Source organism: Aristolochia californica, unplaced genomic scaffold (assembly GCF_029961685.1).
Source record: "Aristolochia californica isolate CCGP_79_NKW_82.1479 unplaced genomic scaffold, dmAriCali1.0.hap1 SCAF_13, whole genome shotgun sequence".
In the NCBI taxonomy this organism is placed as follows: Eukaryota; Viridiplantae; Streptophyta; class Magnoliopsida; order Piperales; family Aristolochiaceae; genus Aristolochia; species Aristolochia californica.
The window spans coordinates 25,687,143-25,707,160 of NW_027181804.1; the positions used below are offsets into that span (position 1 = coordinate 25,687,143).

A 20,018-nucleotide genomic window follows, 5' to 3' on the forward strand; every position below is an offset into this window, starting at 1 on the left:
TAGAGAAGACAAATGAGCATCATCAGCCTGTTACATCTGCAGAGCACAACTACATTAAAAAAAAAACTATTAGTTGCCAAGTTTCTTCAAAGGATTCGGTCAAGCAAATGACTTCAGAGGAGTTAAGGTGTCTGTAAGCTCTTATAAAGTGCCTTGTTTCAGTCATTTTGCTGCCATTTACATTACACATTGTTCTTCACATAGAGTACCCATATAAAGTGCCATGAAGGTTTGGAACCTATTACCTTTTCTAATGGATACTAACAACATTGTTAGTTCCCATCTTCCTTCTGCATTGGGCATTGTTCAATTTGCATAATTAATTTCCCAAAAAAAATTGAGAACATTTTTGGTTATGAGGTAGAAGTGGTCATATAATGTATCACAGTATGGACCAAGTAATAGCAACTACTCCTTTACTTGACATAAAGAATACTGGTCTGGAACATCAAAAGTCTTCTATTTCTATCTCAACCTCGAATAAACAATAACTTAAGCAGTTTGTGGGTGTCATCATACAAAAGAAATTTGAAAAAAAATCAATAGAAAGAGAGAAAATTAGTCAAATAAAAAATAATTAGAAATTGATGTAGACGGGTCCGAAGCGAGTTGGTGAGAATATTTATAGACTAAGCCTCTCTAAGTATAAACAAAGTCTATAAAACGCTAACATTAACCTTATCCATGTCAAAATGATAATTTATTAAGAGAGGAGAAGAAGAGAGCTAATGAGGTGGTGAGATTGAGAGAGAGAGCCCCTCCTCTGCCTTAGTTTCAACTGAGGACCAACTCCTCTCTTGAGTGTATATTTTATATCATAAAAGTCAATATTAATTACAAGAGTGCCCTAAGCTCCTTATGAACAATTAAAGAAAACCTATAGTGACTAACTCAAAGAAACACAATATACTTCTTTACACTCCCTCACAAGCTAGTCGTCCAAATACATCGATCACAGTAAGCTTGGAGCATGATTGTTAAAGTAGACCATGATTGTTAAATACCTGAAGGAGTTTAGTTAATGAAAATAACTCCAACTCATACTTTTTGTCTAATAAAATGATAGTCAATTTCAAATGTCATTTTTTATTCTCATGGAAGATTGGATTTATAGCTATGTGAATGGTTATTTGGTTGTCATAATGTAGCTGCAAAAGAGTTTTAGTTTGGCGAAAATATTTTTCATGAAATTCAAGTGGGAAATTTGGATGTTTTAATTAAAAATAAATTAAAATTAAAATAATAAATTAAACAACAGGTAAATTTGGATGTTTTAATTAAAAATAAATTAAAATACAGGTAAATTTAATTAAAATTAAAATTAATATAAAAAAATTTATGTGTTATAACCATTTATTTTTTTTAGTTCATCCAAAATTCATACTAATTTTTTTCAAATGGTTATTGTAAATATAGGTGAATTAATTTAATATTAAAAAAATTAAATAAGCTCATAAATGAGGGCATATTGCTTTCAAATTCTGGATAAACTAAATTTAAAAGTCGAGTTAAAAAGAGCTTTTAAAATAGAGAAACTATTGCTATGCTGTCTAGAATCAACAATTTGGTAAATAGCAACATTATTCTAATCAAGTCATGTTAGTAATTTTACTCACTTTTCAATAGAAATAAACCAATTCTATCAAATGTAATATTCACTACTAATCAAAAGGTATCAAGTAATAACAATTTACAATGCATAAATGAAAATTAAACAATGATTGGCATTAAATTATGTTAATTAATATGAGAATTAAACAATGAGTGACCAAGAAAGATGGATGCTAATAAGAGGTGAAATGAGGTCCGGTGAATGGCGATGGCGATGGAGACACCAAGGGGAGGGAATGAGAGGCGAATGAAAAGGATTTTCGAATAAGAAGTGAGGGGCAGTGAAGGCTAGGAATAGGCTCATTCTCTCTCATTTCGCCTTCACCTTCACCTAACACATGGCCTCACTTCATCCCCTCGGCTTCGTCTAAGCATCCATCACCATCGGCTTGCCTCTTCCCATCGTCACAATTCATCGTATTAGGGTAAACCCTAAACCCTAAACCCTATACCATTGATCAAAATCGTACAGCTGGAATAGCCGTTTCATATTTTTTGCAAACTGGGTTTCGTATTAGATAAAACCTGTCCTCTTTAGCCACCTTCACCTACAAACCTTGAACGTTTATTTTCCTCCAAGCAGATTAATCATAGAATATGTGATTGGGAACTGTGAACAGTCCTCCAGTTGATTCCTTCAAAGCCCGGATATTTTTTCAAGAGAGTAGTTGACGAACGTGAAGCAGTGAAAGCTGCATTCATTTAATTAAAGATAGAGCTAAGATTGCTGACATGAAGCTGGAGATTTTCACTTTGGAGGAAACAGGAAACTGGGTATTGTTTCTGTTCTAACTTCCTTGTCGTAGAGCCTGTTAGATGAGTACCGGACGTCATGACATTGTCTTCCCTCGTCGCATCTTTTGTTGCTATTTCAGGTTATTTTAAGTGAAACAATGACCCAGCCTATGATCCTTTTTGTTCTTATCTTGTGGGTATTTTCTTTTTTCATATTTCTGTCTTTTTCCTTTTATTACCTTCTTAGCTCAGATTAGTTCTCAATTGAGCCTTAAGCTTGCTATTGTGTCTCAATATAGAGCAAAGTGTTATTAAAAAATGAAAAAAATATACCTATTGTTGTTTATTCTATGAGTATTGGTGTGATATCTGGGTCTCTAAAATTTGATATTATATTTGCTAACACATAATTGTATAAGAAAAAATGGCCAAATTTGTCTAATTTTTATAATTTATATTATTTATTAATCTAAAGTGATTTTATTGACCAAAATTTTAGCGTATAATGACTCATAAACATTAGTATAATAATTCTATTTATCAGTCCATGTTTTATTAACTTCTATTTATTGTAATAAAATATAAATTTTATATATTAAATAATAAAAAATCATATCAGTATGTAAAGAAATAAGAAATTTTTAATTTTAAAATATTAAAAAAAATTATAATTTATATTTTAATCTTTTTAGTACCTTTCACTATTGATTTATTATATTTTCAAAACTTAAAAATATTTTAAAAATTATTTTTTAAATTATTTTTATCTGTACCTATTTTATTACCTTCTATTTATTGTAATAAAATTAAAATTTTACATATTAAGTAATAAAAAATATTATCTTTATGTATTGAAATATGATATTTTTATATTTTAAAAATAATGGATTTTTTCAGTTTTTAAAAATATTATTTGTCGGTAAGTGTTTTATTATCTTCTATTTATTTTAATAAATTATACAATTTATATAATTACTAATTTAAAAATTATTTTTTAATCTGTTTACTTCCTTTTATTATTGATTTCATATTTTTTCAAAAATTAAAAATATTGAAAAAAAGTTATTTAATTTTTTTAAATCTTAATTATCGGTACACATTGTATTACCTTTTATTTATTGTAATAAAATATAAATTTTATTTATTAATTAGTAAAAAAATTGAATTTAATTTTATTAACTCTTTTTGTTTCATTACTATAATCAACCAACCATAAAAAAAAACTATAAAACAAAATATAATAGGTGCACATCAAGAAATCATAAGAGACTAATTTCTTCCATTTCCTTACATCAACATTTCTGTAGATGCGTATACCTAGTGTGTGAAAGAAAAAAAAAGTGAAACATTTTGAATCATATCAGAAACACTAAAAAATAAATAAGTTTTGGTGTAACATTTTCTAAATTTCACTTTGATTTCAACTTTTAGTAATCCAAAATCACATATTGAAGGTGCTCGGAAAGCGCCTTATCCCAAAGATACACTTAGTTCTCTCATTTATGCTTGCCTTTTTCCTCAGATTCAAAAACCATAAATGAAATTTCCCTCTCTTATCCTTTATCGTAGACCCTCAAAACCAAATTCCAACTCCCAACTATCTCCAAAATTAAACCTCAGAACTTCCCAAAAGTACCTAAAGAATCATAAACAAAAGCTAAGAGGAACTTCCCAAAGTAGTAGCAGAAAAGAAAATTAAAAATTCCTCTACACTAAAGACCCTTAACATCAACATCATAGTAAAGCATTCCCGAGCATGAAATATATTAAATAAAAAAAACTACTCCAAAAATCATTCATACCTATACAATGTCTGTTTTATTCTTGCAACCTCTACACTCAAATGAGTTCTTTTTAAGGTTTACAATGGCAATCAACAACTGACAAGAAACATAAATTGCATAAAGCATAACCTATGATTATACAACACCAATAGAGGACCCAAAACATTTGTTCCACCCTAAGCCAAAACTAAAAAAAAAAGAAAAACATACTACTATACAAAACAATCATGGTATGCAGCAAGCAATCACCTATCCATTACTAACACATTTAATTTAGTAATCATAGTTGCTAGACCTCAATGTTGTATACTTGACTTATCTTTCAATCGAGTATTTTCTGAAATAAAATTACATCTGGGACTTATCTTCAAATATTTGATCTACGCTGATATTTTTTTTTTTGTTGAGTTTGAAATATCTATCATTCTAGAAGCACCATTGTGATATCTGGTATTTATCTCTCGAGCATCTTCATATATATCTGGGTATCCAATAACTACTTCAATTCTATCATTATGAACCCCGGCTTCCAATATCTCATCTCCCTCATGGCCACTAGCAATTGACATATTTTTGTTAACATCACACTCAATATCCTCTAAATTAATATAATTATCACTAAAACTATCACTATCATCATCACCGACAACCTTGAATACACACAATAATAAACATAAAAATCCGGGTAGGGATAACATAAACATCACACATTTAACAACGAATGGATATTTGAAATTACATGGGTGAAGATGTTCCACCCTCAAATAGTGATGCCATAGGCAAGGGGTTCAAAAACACTACTTCACGCCCTTATGTATTGAACCTATATAAATAATAGTTAGTTTTTAAAAACAAGTCATGTAAACTTATTACGATTCATATTATGAATATACAAATATAAATACCTAATCCTCTGTATCATCATATCTACATGGTAATTCTTGGGGATAAGATGATTCACCAATAACGTCCCGATTCCTCGTACCTTCTCTTCCATGGGCTCTTTGTGTTAAGAAATTTTTCTAAGTAAATCTCAACCATAGATTTATTACTTGAAGCAAGCTCAAATAATTTAATCAAATCATGATCATCTTCCACATAAAAGATAGTAAAACCCTGTGAGAAAGTGGAACTTTGGCTTTAATAAGCATTGGGTGAGTATCACCATCCAACCCCTTCGACTCTGTACATCATTACTAAGAACTCACTAAAATTAGTCGAAACTGCAATCCTTTTGATTTGTGATTGACCTTTATAATAACCATCAAAATATTTTGACTTCTCGTTAAATTTTCCATTATATAAACTAAAGAACTCAACAATTGATGCCATATTATCTGCAAAATCTACATACATTAGTAAGAGTCTCTTTATGTAAAAAGATACCTAAGTCCTATTTTTTTACTAGTTCTAAAAATGCAAAAACACACCTAAGTATAAATTCATCGAACACCCTTGGTAGAGCCCTATATGATTTCGCAGTCACTACAAACCGTACCTCACCAATGATGGGGGCCGGGTTTCGTTGGCTAATGAACGCCCGTGCAAGCGACTGAGCCTAGTTTGAACTGGATTCAACCCACACTCCATTACCCAACCTACTCATAACCAGACTCTCTACCCGTCTCAGTAACTAGGGAAAACACATGGAAACTCAATAAAATATAGAAAAAAAAAAACATATGGTGGATATTTATAACCCACACTCCATACAAATTCAAAATTATTCAACAACATTCTTAACATTTAAAAATTAATCAAAATAATTCCATAGCAGATGACTAGTCTTTACAATGCAAAAACACTTCTAAGTCCAAATTCACCGAATACCCCTGGTAGAGCCCCATATCACTTCACAGTCACTACAAACCATACCTCGTCAGTGATGTGGGTCGGGTTTTATTGGCTAATGGATGCTTGTGTAGACAACTCAACCTAGTTTGAACTATACTCAACCCACCCTCCATTACCCAACCTACTCTTAATCGGACTCAATCCACCCTTGGTTAGCTAGGCTACTCTTAATAAAACTTTGTACCCATCCTAGCAACTAGCGTAAATACAAGAAAACATAAACAGAAAAACAAAACCCATGTGGTGGATATTTATAATACCGGAATCTCCTCACCACATGGCACTTCAAATTTATTTAATTGCAACTTGCAACTAAAAATCCTGCAAATCTTATCTCAATAGAGTAAAGTACAATTTCATAAATATGAAACCGACGGAGGGCATATAGCATATGGCATATGGTTGAGGGTTTAGGGCATAAGGTTGAGGGTTTAGGAGGGTTTCAAACCCTAAATCCTAAAAAATTAGTAAGGGCTTAGACCCTAAACACACAAAATTGCAATTTATATTAAAAAAATAAATCAACTTCCATTAATGAGGGTTTAGGGTTTGTGTTAGGGTTGGGGTTGGGGTTGGGGTTAGGGTTGAAGGTTATTTGTGTTAATATTTTAAAAAAATGGTAGTAAAGTAAAATTCCCTAAAGAAAATAACAAATGAAAATAACATTTAGAGAAAGCAATGAATGGACCAGAGTGGATCTTGCTTGTGAATACAGAATGCAGCAAAAAGGCTAATCTTTTATAGCTGCACTAATTATATTCATGCACATAAGACATCTAACACAACACTTTAGTGGCCGAGCTTCACTGCAGAAGCACATTTGATAGAACCACAACTATACATGGTTATACACGAAAGCCATATTTGATATTTGGATTGCTTTGTTTTTAAACAAGGCTAGTTGCGAGAGTACAGACCCAGATCGGATAATCTTGGTGATGGAACGGCCATGAGAGGTTTTGCTTTCTTCAAAACGATACCAAACTTCTCAGAAACATCAAGCTCTGTGCCCTCTGGCAGTTTCCAGTGGAATGAGTGCAGGAGCGTGGCCATTACGTACATTAACATCCTCTCTGCCAGGGCCATACCTGGGCATATCCTCCTTCCTGACCCAAACGGAAAGTAATGGAAGTCATTGCCAGTAATCTCACGTTTGCCGTTGCCCATCAAGAACCTCTCGGGTCTGAACTCTTCGGGGGACTCCCATGCCGCAGGGTTCCTTTGGATTGACCACATGTTCACCAAGACGCGAGAGCCCTTAGGCACCATGTAACCGCCAACTGGAGTCGACTGGCTCGGGGTCCTCGGAAGCATGAGTGGAACCACAGGGTGAAGACGAAGAACTTCCTTCACAAAAGCGTTCACGTAGTGCAGGTTAGGAAGATGAACCTCTTCCACGGAATGATTCCTTCCCACAACCTTGTCCAGCTCTTCTTGGGCGTTTTTCATAACCTCCGGATGCTTCATCACCTCTGTCATTGCCCACTCCATCGTTGTCCACGTTGTGTCATTACCAGCAAGCACCAATTCCTGTGAAGGAAATCAAAAATAAACTCATGAAAACCAACTTGTATTAGACACAAAGCTGGGGAAGAAAGATACTTGCCATAAGCAAAGACTTGATGTGAGATCTGGTGAGGGGAGTCCTTGTATCGCCACTGTTCTGTATCTCCAATAATATCTGAAGGAAATCTCTGGTCCCCTCGGTGTTGCCCCTTTTCTGGCTTTGATTTATGAGTGAGTCGAGGATTTGCTCAAGCCTAACTCCGCCCTTCTTCGTCTGGCGGAAGACTCCCCCTAAATCAAACGGAGCTAGAATCGGAAAGAAATCCGACACGTCGGGCTTGCAGAAGACACCCGTCAGGTATTCTACCACTAGCTGAAACTCGTCTCCCACCTTACGCTTCTCCTCCTCAGCGACCGACCCTCCCCACAGCAATCCCGTAATCACCTTGTACATCACCACGAACATAACGTTTCCGACGTTAATCGGAGCTCCGGTGCCGCCGTGAACTTCTGCCACCATCTCCCGGACGGCGCTCCGGCGGACGTCGTACGAAATATCTAACTTTGAGCTGTTAAGCATCTCTCCCATGCATACCCTTCGGAGCATACGCCAGCGCGCCCCATATGGAGCCCAACCCATTCCGTGAACCCCGCTCAATAACGCCATCGACCCAGGAGGCGCGTCGCGGTTGGCAAAAGTGGCGTCTTGGTCTTTGAGAAGCTCCTTCGCCAGGGATGGCGAGCTGACCACTACGAATAGCTTCTGGCCGAGCCTAAGGCTGATTATGGGGCCATACTCACGAGCTAAACGAGCAAACCAGCTGTGGATATCGGGCTCCAAATAGGGGATGCAGCCCAGAAAGGGCACACCTCGCGGCCCCGGTGGTAATGGCAGCCGGCTTTTGGTGGTTTTCTTTGCGAGATGCGACCAAACTAAAATAGCCGCCAGTGCCGCGACTAAGAACGGCCCCAAGGATCTCCATTGTCCGTCGCTGTGATTGCTCCTTTTCACCGCCCATGACCACGCTGTCTGAGCGGCCTCCGTAAACTTGTTTTGAAGGCCCACAATTGTTGCCGTCTCCATTTCCGGGGAGAAGTATTATGGGAAGCGTACTCTCCTGGTCCAGCGACCTCTCCTTTTATAGTGACAGGAGGCGAGACAATGTGGCCATCCAGACGTAAACTTCATCTGAATTTAGCAGCGAGTGCAAAAAATTCATGGTAGGCCTAAATCTTCAATTCAGTCGTGTTGAATCGTTAACTTCATCGAAAGTGAAAGGGCAAAAGTCGATAGAAAGACTGGTCGGGAACATCGATAGCCATAAAAAGTCTTATACAACACTCCCCCGTTTAAACCAATGCGCTAAAAGGCTTGAACCTGTTAGGAAAACAACCACGGATTTTATACAAGGAGTCGATACAAACAAATATTCCAACACCCAGGACAAATTCATAAAAAATACATGGGACAAATTCGGTGGGAGCAGTATTCGAAATCGGGACCAACCTGCTCTGATACCATGTTGAAACCAATGCGCTAAAAAGCTCGACCACGGATATTATACAAGGATTGGCCCAGTCGATATAAACAAATATTCCATTAGGGCCATCTAGACGTAAACTTCATTAGAATTTAGCAACTTCAGTGAGTACGAAAAAAAAATCTGCTTGATTTGTCTCCAAAAGAGACACGAAGGGCTTAGATCAACCACAATCCATTGACCCTGCCATCACCGTTTACTTGTTAGCCACTCCGCCGAACACATCCTAATCTCGATTAAATCAAACAAGATGCTTACCTACATTATTCATCAAGACTGGTCAGGCCCTTGACTCAAGAAGGCTACATGTCAAGCTATTCGAATCGGTCATAAGAGTGTTAATAAATATGATAAGATCTACTCTAAAGAAATTTTAGAGAAGACAAATGAGCATCATCAGCCTGTTACATCTGCAGAGCACAACTACATTAAAAAAAAAAGCTGTTAGTTGCTAAGTTTCTTCAAAGGATTCGGTCAAGCAAATGACTTCAGAGGAGTTAAGGTGTCTGTAAGCTCTTATAAAGTGCCTTGTTTCAGTCATTTTGCTGCCATTTACATTACACATTGTTCTTCACATAGAGTACCCATATAAAGTGCCATGAAGGTTTGGAACCTATTACCTTTTCTAATGGATACTAACAACATTGTTAGTTCCCATCTTCCTTCTGCATTGGGCATTGTTCAATTTGCATGATTAATTTCCCAAAAAAAATTGAGAACATTTTTGGTTATGAGGTAGAAGTGGTCATATAAGTATCACAGTATGGACCAAGTAATAGCAACTACTCCTTTACTTGACATAAAGAATACTGGTCTGGAACATCAAAAGTCTTCTATTTCTATCTCAGCCTTGAATAAACAATAACTTAAGCAGTTTGTGGGAGTCATCATACAAAAGAAAATTTGAAAAAAAAATCAATAGAAAGAGAGAAGATTAGTCAAATAAAAAATAATTAGAAATTGATGTAGATGGGTCCGAAGCGGGTTGGTGAGAATATTTATAGACTAACCCTCTATAAGTATAAACAAAGTCTATAAAGCGCTAACATTAACCTTATCCATGACAAAATGATAATTTATTAAGAGAGGAGAAGAAGAGAGCTAATGAGGTGGTGAGATTGAGAGAGAGAGCCCCCCCTCTGCCTTAGTTTCAACTGAGGACCAACTCCTCTCTTGAGTGTATATTTTATATCATAAAAGTCAATATTAATTACAAGAGTGCTCTAAGCCCCTTATGAACAATTAAAGAAAATCTATAGTGACTAACTCAAAGAAACACAATATACTTCTTTACACTCCCTCACAAGCTAGTGGACCAAATACATCAATCACAGTAAGCTTGGAGCATGATTGTTAAAGTAGACCATGATTGTTAAATACCTGAAGGAGTTTAGTTAATGAAAATAACTCCAACTCATACTTTTTGTCTAATAAAATGATAGTCAATTTCAAATGTCATTTTTTATTCTCATGGAAGATTGGATTTATAGCTATGTGAATGGTTATTTGGTTGTCATAATGTAGCTGCAAAAGAGTTTTAGTTTGGCGAAAATGTTTTTCATGAAATTCAAGTGGGAAATTTGGATGTTTTAATTAAAAATAAATTAAAATACAGGTAGGCGTAAATCTTCAATTCAGTCATGTTGAATCGTTAACTTCATCGAAAGTGAAAGGGAAAAAGTCAATAGAAAGACTGGTTGGGAACATCGATAGCCATAAAAAGTCTTATACAACACTCCCCCGTTTAAACTAGTGCGCTAAAAGGCTCGAACCTGTTAGGAAAACAACCACGGATTTTATACAAGGAGTCGATACAAACAAATATTCCAACACCAGGGACAAATTCACAAAAAATACATGGGACAAATTCGGTGGGAGCGGGACTCAAAATCGGGACCAACCTGCTCTGATACCATGTTGAAACCAGTGTGCTAAAAAGCTCGACCACAGATCTTATACAAGGATTGGCCCAGTCGATACAAACAAATATTCCATTAGGGCCATCTAGAAGTAAACTTCATTAGAATTTAGTAACTTCAGTGAGTACGAAAAAAAATCTGCTTGATATGTCTCGAAAAGAGACACGAAGGCCTTAGATCAACCACAATCCATTCACCTTGCCATCACCGTTTACTTGTTAGCCACTCCACCGAACACATCCTAATCTCGATTAAGTCAAACAAGATGCTTACCGACGTTATTAATCAAGATTGGTCAGGCCCTTGACTCAAGAAGGCGACATGTCAAGCTATTCGAATAGGTCATAAGAGTGTTAATAAATATGATAAGATCTACTCTAAAGAAATTTTAGAGAAGACAAATGAGCATCATCAGCCTGTTACATTTGCAGAGCTCAACTACATAAAAAAAACACCAGTTAGTCGCTAAGTTTCTTCAAAGGATTCGGTCAAGCAAATGACTTCAGAGGAGTTAAAGTGTCTGTAAGCTCTTATAAAGTGCCTTGTTTCAGTCATTTTGCTGCCATTTACATTACACATTGTTCTTCACATAGAGTACCCATATAAAGTGCCATGAAGGTTTGGAACCTATTACCTTTTCTAATGGATACTAACAACATTGTCAGTTCCCATCTTCCTTCTGCATTGGGCATTGTTCAATTTGCATGATTAATTTCCCAAAAAAAAATGAGAACATTTTTGGTTATGAGGTAGAAGTGGTCATATAAGTATCACAGTATGGACCAAGTAATAGCAACTACTCCTTTACTTGACATAAAGAATACTGGTCTGGAACATCAAAAGTCTTCTATTTCTATCTCAGCCTTGAATAAACAATAACTTAAGCAGCTTGTCGGTGTCATCATACAAAAGAAAATTTTAAAAAAAAATCAATAGAAAGAGTGAAGATTAGTCCAATAAAAAATAATTAGAAATTGATGTAGACGGGTCCGAAGCGGGTTGGTGAGAATATTTATCGACTAACCCTCTCTAAGTATAAACAAAGTCTATAAAGTGCTAACATTAACCTTATCCATGTCAAAATGATAATTTATTAAGAGAGGAGAAGAAGAGAGCTAATGAGGTGGTGAGATTGAGAGAGAGAGCCCCCCCTTTGCCTTAGTTTCAACTGAGGACCAACTCCTCTCTTGAGTGTATATTTTATATCATAAAAGTCAATATTAATTACAAGAGTGCCCTAAGCCCCTTATGAACAATTAAAGAAAACCTATAGTGACTAACTCAAAGAAACACAATATACTTCTTTACACTCCCTCAGAAGCTAGTGGACCAAAGATATCGATCACAGTAAGCTTGGCGCATGATTGTTAAAGTAGACCATGATTGTTAAATACGAGTTTAGTTAATGAAAATAACTCCAACTCATACTTTTTGTCTAATAAAATGATAGTCAATTTCAAATGTCATTTTTTATTCTCATGGAAGATTGGATTTATAGCTATGTGAATGGTTATTTGGTTGTCATAATGTAGCTGCAAAAGAGTTTTAGTTTGGCGAAAATGTTTTTCATGAAATTCAAGTGGGAAATTTGGATGTTTTAATTAAAAATAAATTAAAATTAAAATAATAAATTAAACAACATGTAAATTTGGATGTTTTAATTAAAAATAAATTAAAATAATAAATTAAAATACATGTAAATTTAATTAAAATTAAAATTAATATAAACAAATTTATGTGTTATAACCATTTATTTTTTTTAGTTCATCCAAAATTCATACTAATATTTTTTCAAATGGTTATTGTAAATATAGGTGAATTAATTTAATATTAAAAAAATTAAATAAGCTCATAAATGAGGGCATATTGCTTTCAAATTTTGGATAAACTAAATTTAAAAGTCGAGTTAAAAAGAGCTTTCAAAATAGAGAAACTATTGCTATGCTGTCTAGAATCAACAATTTGGTAAATAGCAACATTATTCTAATCAAGTCATGTTAGTAATTTTACTCACTTTTCAATAGAAATAAACCAATTCTATCAAATGTAATATTCACTACTAATCAAAAGGTATCAAGTAATAACAATTTACAATGCATAAATGAAAATTAAACAATGATTGGAATTAAATTATGTTCATTAATATGAGAATTAAACAATGAGTGACCAAGAAAGATGGATGCTAATAAGAGGTGAAATGAGGTCCGGTGAATGGCGATGGCGATGGCGATGGAGACACCAAGGGGAGGGAATGAGAGGCGAATGAAAAGGATTTTTGAATAAGAAGTGAGGGGCAGTGAAGGCTAGGAAGAGGCTCATTCTCTCTCATTTCGCCTTCACCTTCACCTAACACATGGCCTCACTTCATCCCCTCGCCTTCGTCTAAGCATCCATCACCGTCGGCTTGCCTCTTCCCATCGTCACCGTTCATCGTATTAGGGTAAACCCTAAACCCTAAACCCTATACCATTGATCAAAATCGTACAGCTGGAATAGCCGTTTCATATTTTTTGCAAACTGGGTTTCGTATTAGATAAAACCTGTCCTCTTTCGCCACCTTCACCTACAAACCTTGAACGTTTACTTTCCTCCAAGCTGATTAATCATAGAATATGTGATTGGGAACTGTGAACAGTCCTCCAGTTGATTCCTTCAAAGCCCGGATATTTTTTCAAGAGAGTAGTTGACGAACGTGAAGCAGTGAAAGCTGCATTCATTTAATTAAAGATAGAGCTAAGATTGCTGACATGAAGCTGGAGATTTTCACTTTGGAGGAAACAGGAAACTGGGTATTGTTTCTGTTCTAACTTCCTTGTCGTAGAGCCTGTTAGATGAGTACCGGACGTCATGACATTGTCTTCCCTCGTCGCATCTTTTGTTGCTATTTCAGGTTATTTTAAGGGAAACAATGACCCAGCCTACGATCCTTTTTGTTCTTTATCTTGTGGGTATTTTCTTTTTTCATATTTCTGTCTTTTTCCTTTTATTACCTTCTTAGCTCAGATTAGTTCTCAAATGAGCCTTAAGCTTGCTATTGTGTCTCAATATAGAGCAAAGTGTTATTAAAAAATGAAAAAATATACCTATTGTTGTTTATTCTATGAGTATATGAAAAAAATTGTATATTTTCTAACACATAATTGTATATGAAAAAATGGCCAAATTTGTCTAATTTTTATAATTTATATTATTTATTAATCTAAAGTGATTTTATTGACCAAAATTTTAGTGTATAATGACTCATAAACATTAGTATAATAATTATCAGAGTCGATACTCGCATGTGATTTTTGAGTATTTTTTAAACATTTAAGTTGGATTAATTATCCCTTAAGCCATGAATGAAACCCACTCTCACGATAAGCGAGTTGAAGAATTGTAAGTTATCATTTAATTCACTCTAATATATAGTTAATTTAATAGTATGTGTAATTATAAAATTTAAAATATTTTAAAGTTTTTTATGCCTAATTATTTAATATTTTATTAACAAATTTAAAAATGGAATTTATAAAAGTTAAATACTTTTTTAATTTTGTCATATGTTGAGTTTTTTCTCTTTCTTCAAAATTTTTATATTATAACCATAAAACTGAAAAAAAATACATAAAAAAGTAAAATAGAAGTTAAAATAAAGAAAAGTTTCATTAGTTGAAATCTTGAACTTTAAGACTCACTCTAAATTGTCATTGAGAATTAAAAAGAAAGATCAAAGATCATTCATTAGAATGATACATGAATTAAAAGTTTTAGAGTAACATAAGCATTGAGAAATGATTATAAATTTGAAAAAAAAAATGTTGATATTGCTAAACAATGTCTATTGATTCTCGTCTATGCTACATGTCAACAATGTGACCTTGAGCCAACACTTTTTGCTTTCTCTTATGTTCCATTTCAAAATCTTTTTGAGTGTGGTATAAAAAGGGGAGAAAAAAAATGGAAAGATGGACACCGACCCATTAGCCACACTCTAGAAATTTAAAAATTAAAAATCAAAAATCAAATGACTAAAAAGTACTATGCAAAGGTTAAGGGGGAGCTTATTCCAAAAATTGCATAATTGACTTAGCTCCAACCTTAGGGATTGTGTATGTTTTAATTTTTCAAAGTTAGGTTTTGTCATCATAAAAAGGGGGAAAATGTTAACCATAGGTTAATTCCCTTCTTGCTTTTGATGATAGCAAAACTTAATAGAGTTGACAATTTACAAATTAAATATTTCAGATACTTTACCTTCAAGAGACATGCATTTTGAGGTGTAAAGATTCAAAATGAATAAAGATTGCTTAAGACCTCATGCATCACAGGAAGTCTCCTCTTGAAGAAGCACCCTTGAATAAGAAGTAAAAGTGAAGACTAGAGTTTAGGATTCATTGATATATGTTAGAACTTAATAATCTATGTAAAAGACAATTGTCCAAACTCCTTCAATTTGGGGTACAATGTTAAACATGGACCTTTAGGACATACATTGAATTCATATATGTTTTAAAACATCATATACTTTTCTTTAAACATGTTAGAGCACTTTAGGATCATTCAATCTCATACTTTTAAAGTCAACTTAGTTGAACTGAAATTGGAATGATTGATCAACATCTGCCAATGATCAATCATCCAGCACATGCCAAGTTTAAAAGTATGATCGATCAATGTAAGCGATTGATTGATCATCTAGAACAAGGCCATATCATGCTATAAAACATGCCCTGTTATCCCACTTGGACTGATTGATCAATACTTTTTAGACAAGCAAATTTTACATTGAATGATCAATCATCCCACATGATTGATCGATCAAACATAATCTTGCCAGTCAGGGACATAAAACATGATCGATCATACTTGTAATGCATCGTTAGAGGGAACTTCGATTGATCGATCATACCTTGGCAATGATCTATCAATTTAACATATCAACCCTAATGGGAAGATATTGATCGATCAATAAGTCACATCAAGACAAAAAAATAGTTGTTATACATTATTGATCGATCAATCCAAACTCTGACTTTTGTAAATGGGCAAAAAATGACTAGTTTTGTTTGGGAAAGTTATAAATACCCCACTAAAACTCACACAAAGAAGTTAATGAGCATTTATTGGTAAATCTTCAAGCCTTTATTTTCAAAGTTTTGCAAATACTTCTTCTCAAAGTACTTTTGAGCGAAAGAGAGTTTTTTTACTTACAAAATTTCCAACTCTTTCCTCCATCTTTCCTTGCATTTCATTTAGACAAGCTCCCATAATCACATTGTGCTGCAAAGATTGGATGATTGGATCTCTCAAGGAGAATATACTATGCAAGTGAAAGTGTGTAAGTGTTTTTTACCTTTTTCTTTTTCTTTTGTGAACGTCTAAAACCTATTGTAATCTAGATAAAAAAAAAAAAAAAAAGGCCAGGTAAAGCTAGAATCCAGCTAAATCATATTTTTAAAAGCATGTAGGAGAGTCAAAATATTTTTTATGTAAATTCTAGCTATTGGAGCTTAAATAATAGAATTTCTATTATTGGGTGGTGAATACCAATAGGAGAATATCGATAACAAAAATTCTTGTGTCACTTTAAGGTGCGTGATTGAATTTTTATTTATAAATTGCTTAATTGCATGTATTCTACACCTGTGTCAAAATTTTAACTTGTAAATCTCAATTGACCCCATGAAAAGCCACTTGGGCCAACAAAAAAATCCCTTTTTTTTCATTTAGTCTCTTTTAAAATACAAGAACATTTTTTGGAAAAATTAATTTCACAAAAAATAAGTACATTCTCCATTGTAGAGAAAAGTTGCCCTTCTTCATTTATTCTCTTTTAAAAATAAGAAAACTTTTGTTGAAAAAATAATTTTACCGATAAATGTTACCTCTTTCCATTTAATCGCTTTAAGGAAATGTGGGGATCTTTCTCAGTGAAATTGATTTTTCAAAGAAATGTATACATTTCTTGACAATTTTAAATTTACTCTTTTCATTGAAGTACTAAAGAGGTGAGTAGTTGAACCATATTGAAATGTGCATAACGACTAAGAAATTTTGGAAGCATTGAGTTACATGTTTGACACGATTCCTCATCTTGATCAAGAAGAAAAAGAAATTGAAATTGTGGTTTCCCTTCATCAAGGTATGAAGGAGATGTGGCCATCCAAGTCCCCGAAGAATCCTCGTCAAGCGATGAAGAATTCCACCTATAAAGGTTAAAGTATAATGAATGTACCGACAAGTGGGGTTCATTTTTCGTCGTAAATGACAGTCCTGGATTTCCGCAATGGCGTCATTGAATATTAGGATTTCTCTCTTTAAAGGCCGACTGACTCTTTCTATGATTCCCACCGGTACAGGTGATTTTAGCTCTTTGTCTCTGATGGTGACAAATTAAGCAAATGATTCTTTCTTTACTCTGGTAACCATCACTTCTGGATGATTATCACTATAAAATGAGAGGCGAGTACGCTGCCCACAATACTTCTCCACTGAAATGGAGACAGCAACAATTATGAACCTTCAAAACAAGTTTACAGGCGCCGTTCAGACGGCGTGGTCATGGGCGGTGAAAAGGAGCAATCACAGCGACGGACAATGGAGTTCTTTGGGGCCGTTCTTAGTCGCGGCACTAGCGGCTATTTTACTTTGGGCTTATCTCGCAAAGAAAACCAGCAAAAGCCGGCTGCCATTACCACCGGGGCCGCGAGGTGTGCCCTTTCTGGGCTGCCTCCCCCATTTGGAGCCCGATATTCACAGCTGGTTTGCTCGTTTAGCTCGCGAGTATGGCCCCATAATCAGCCTTAGGCTCGGCCAGAAGCTCTTCGTACTGGTCAGCTCGCCATCCCTGGCGAAGGTGCTTCTCAAGGACCAAGACACCACTTTTGCCAACCGCGATGTGCCGCCGGGGTCGATGGCGCTATTGAACGGGGTTCACGGCATGGGGTGGGCTCCATATGGGGAGCAGTGGCGAATGCTCCGACGGGTGTGTATGGGAGAGATGCTTAACAGCTCAAAGTTATATATTTCGTACGACGTCCGCCGGCACGCCGTCCAGGAGATGGTGGCGGAGGTCCACGGCGGCACCGGATCTCCGATTAATGTTGGGAAGGTGATGTTCGTGGTGATGTACAAAGTAATTACGGGATTGCTGTGGGGAAGGTCGGTCGCTGAGGAGGAGAGGCGTCAGGTGGGAGACGAATTTCAGCAAGTGGTAGAATACCTGACGGGTGTCTTCTGCAAGCTCGACGTGTCGGATTTCTTTCCGGTTCTAGCTCCGTTTGATTTCGGGGGAGTCGTCCGCCTGACGAAGAAGGGCGGAGTTAGGCTTGAGCAAATCCTTGACTCCCTCATAAATCAAAGCCAGAAAAGAGGCAACAGCGAGGGAACCAGAGATTTCCTTCAGATACTATTGCAGATACAGAACAGTGGAGATCCAAAGACGCCCCTCACCAGATCTCACATCAAGTCTCTGCTTACGGCAAGTACCTTTCTTCCCCACCATCAAATTTACATTAAATTATTCAAAACACTTGAGTTGAAGACTACAGAGTTTCCATGGAGCAATGATTATGATTCCAGGAAGCTCAGATCTGCCAAACACATAAATCATCTCAAGCCTGTGTTTAATTCTAATTCGTTTTCATGAGTTTACTCCTGCTTTCCTTGACAGGACTTGGTGCTGGCGGGTAACGACACGACATGGACAACAATGGAGTGGGCAATGACAGAGGCGATGAAGCATCCAGAGGTTATGAAAGCCGCCCAAGAAGAGCTGGACGAAGTCGTGGGAAGGAATCATCCCGTGGAAGAAGCCCACCTACCGAACCTGCACTACGTGAACGCTTTTGTGAAGGAAGTTCTTCGTCTTCACCCTGTGGTTCCACTCATGCTTCCGAGGACCCCAAGCGAGTCGACGCCAGTGGGCGGTTACATGGTTCCCAAGGGCTCTCGCGTCTTGGTGAACATGTGGGCAATCCAAAGGGACCCTGCGGCATGGGAGTCTCCGGAAGAGTTCAGACCGGAGAGGTTCATGACGGGCGACGACAGCAAACTTGAGTTTACCGGTAATGACTTCCGTTACTTTCCGTTTGGGTCAGGGAGGAGGATATGCCCAGGTATGGCCCTGGCAGAGAGGATGTTAATGTACGTAATGGCCACGCTTCTGCACTCATTCGACTGGAAACTGCCAGAGGGCACAGAGCTCGAAGTTTCAGAGAAGTTTGGTCTCGTTTTGAAGAAGGCAAAACCTCTCATGGCTGTTCCAACGCCAAGATTATCCGATCCGGATCTGTATTCCTGCAACTAGAGTCGTTTAATAAACCAGCAATCCAAACGTTTAAGAGTTATGGCTATGTACAAGCAGTGATGTTTGGCATTAAAGTATTTTGTTAGATGATTGAATAAAATTAGTGAGGCAAGAAAAGAGTATTTTCTTTGTATTCTGTAGCCACAAACAAGACCCACTCAGTTCTCCCAATTCATTGCTTTGAATTCTCTAGACCTAGACCCAGTTAGTGCCTCAAGTTGGAAATTTACAATCCCAATTTTCCTAGTAGACACTTGTCCAAGAAACTTTAAGATAAAATCCTATTAGTGTCTTACTAGGAAATTACATAATTTTTTTTTTAAATTTTCAAGAAAAATTAAATAGACCTATTAGTGCATTTTCCACATAAATAAATAGAAATTAATAATCAATCTCATACATTACCATACCTATCTGATAATTTTTTAATAAAATAAAATGTCACATACAAAATTTAAATTTTTTTATTTTATCTTTAAACAAATTGCACACGTAAAACTCAAACCAAACCAGTGATAAAAAAATAAAGTCAAAGAAAACTATTTAAGAATCGTCCCTAAATTTAAGCCATTGTGGAAGAGGTTGAGGGCTGAAATCACAAGTGTGCGTCTAAACTTTCAAGTTTATTTGGCTAGTAACAAGCTCTTTGTGTGTTTTTGATAAATCGTGTTAGGGTACCAACACTTGGGAATGGACATAGAAACTTGAGTTGCACTTGTGAACCACTATAAGTCTTATGTGCTCATCATGAAATAGATTACATATCCATAGACTCTAC

The 20,018-nt window shown here is 35.7% G+C and overlaps 2 protein-coding genes across 2 annotated transcripts; one reads left to right on the forward strand and one right to left on the reverse strand.

The window, feature by feature from the left end:
* Positions 1 to 6,775: 6,775 nt before the first annotated feature.
* LOC137947745 (flavonoid 3'-monooxygenase CYP75B137-like) lies at positions 6,776 to 8,574 on the reverse strand. The gene is made up of 2 exons (XM_068793515.1): positions 7,591 to 8,574; positions 6,776 to 7,514 (listed from the first exon to the last, which is right to left on the reverse strand). Exons 1-2 carry the CDS (start codon positions 8,572 to 8,574, stop codon positions 6,882 to 6,884), a joined length of 1,617 nt encoding a protein of 538 aa, XP_068649616.1. The 3' UTR covers positions 6,776 to 6,881.
* Positions 8,575 to 17,434: 8,860 nt separating this feature from the next.
* Positions 17,435 to 19,347, forward strand: LOC137948877 (flavonoid 3'-monooxygenase CYP75B137-like). The gene is made up of 2 exons (XM_068795074.1): positions 17,435 to 18,412; positions 18,605 to 19,347. The coding sequence occupies exons 1-2, from the start codon at positions 17,447 to 17,449 to the stop codon at positions 19,238 to 19,240; spliced, it is 1,602 nt and encodes a 533-aa protein (XP_068651175.1). The 5' UTR covers positions 17,435 to 17,446; the 3' UTR covers positions 19,241 to 19,347.
* The last annotated feature ends 671 nt before the right edge of the window (positions 19,348 to 20,018 follow it).

What these genes read in the sequence shown, in the direction of transcription:
- LOC137947745 (XM_068793515.1), bottom strand. Translation starts at nt 8,574, where the DNA reads ATGGAGACGGCAACAATTGTGGGCCTTCAAAACAAGTTTACGGAGGCC. An exon ending in ACATCAAGTCTTTGCTTATG is followed by an intron (nt 7,515 to 7,590) that starts GCAAGTATCTTT and finishes TTTCCTTCACAG; the next exon opens with GAATTGGTGCTTGCTGGTAA.
- LOC137948877 (XM_068795074.1), top strand. Translation starts at nt 17,447, where the DNA reads ATGAACCTTCAAAACAAGTTTACAGGCGCCGTTCAGACGGCGTGGTCA. An exon ending in ACATCAAGTCTCTGCTTACG is followed by an intron (nt 18,413 to 18,604) that starts GCAAGTACCTTT and finishes TTTCCTTGACAG; the next exon opens with GACTTGGTGCTGGCGGGTAA.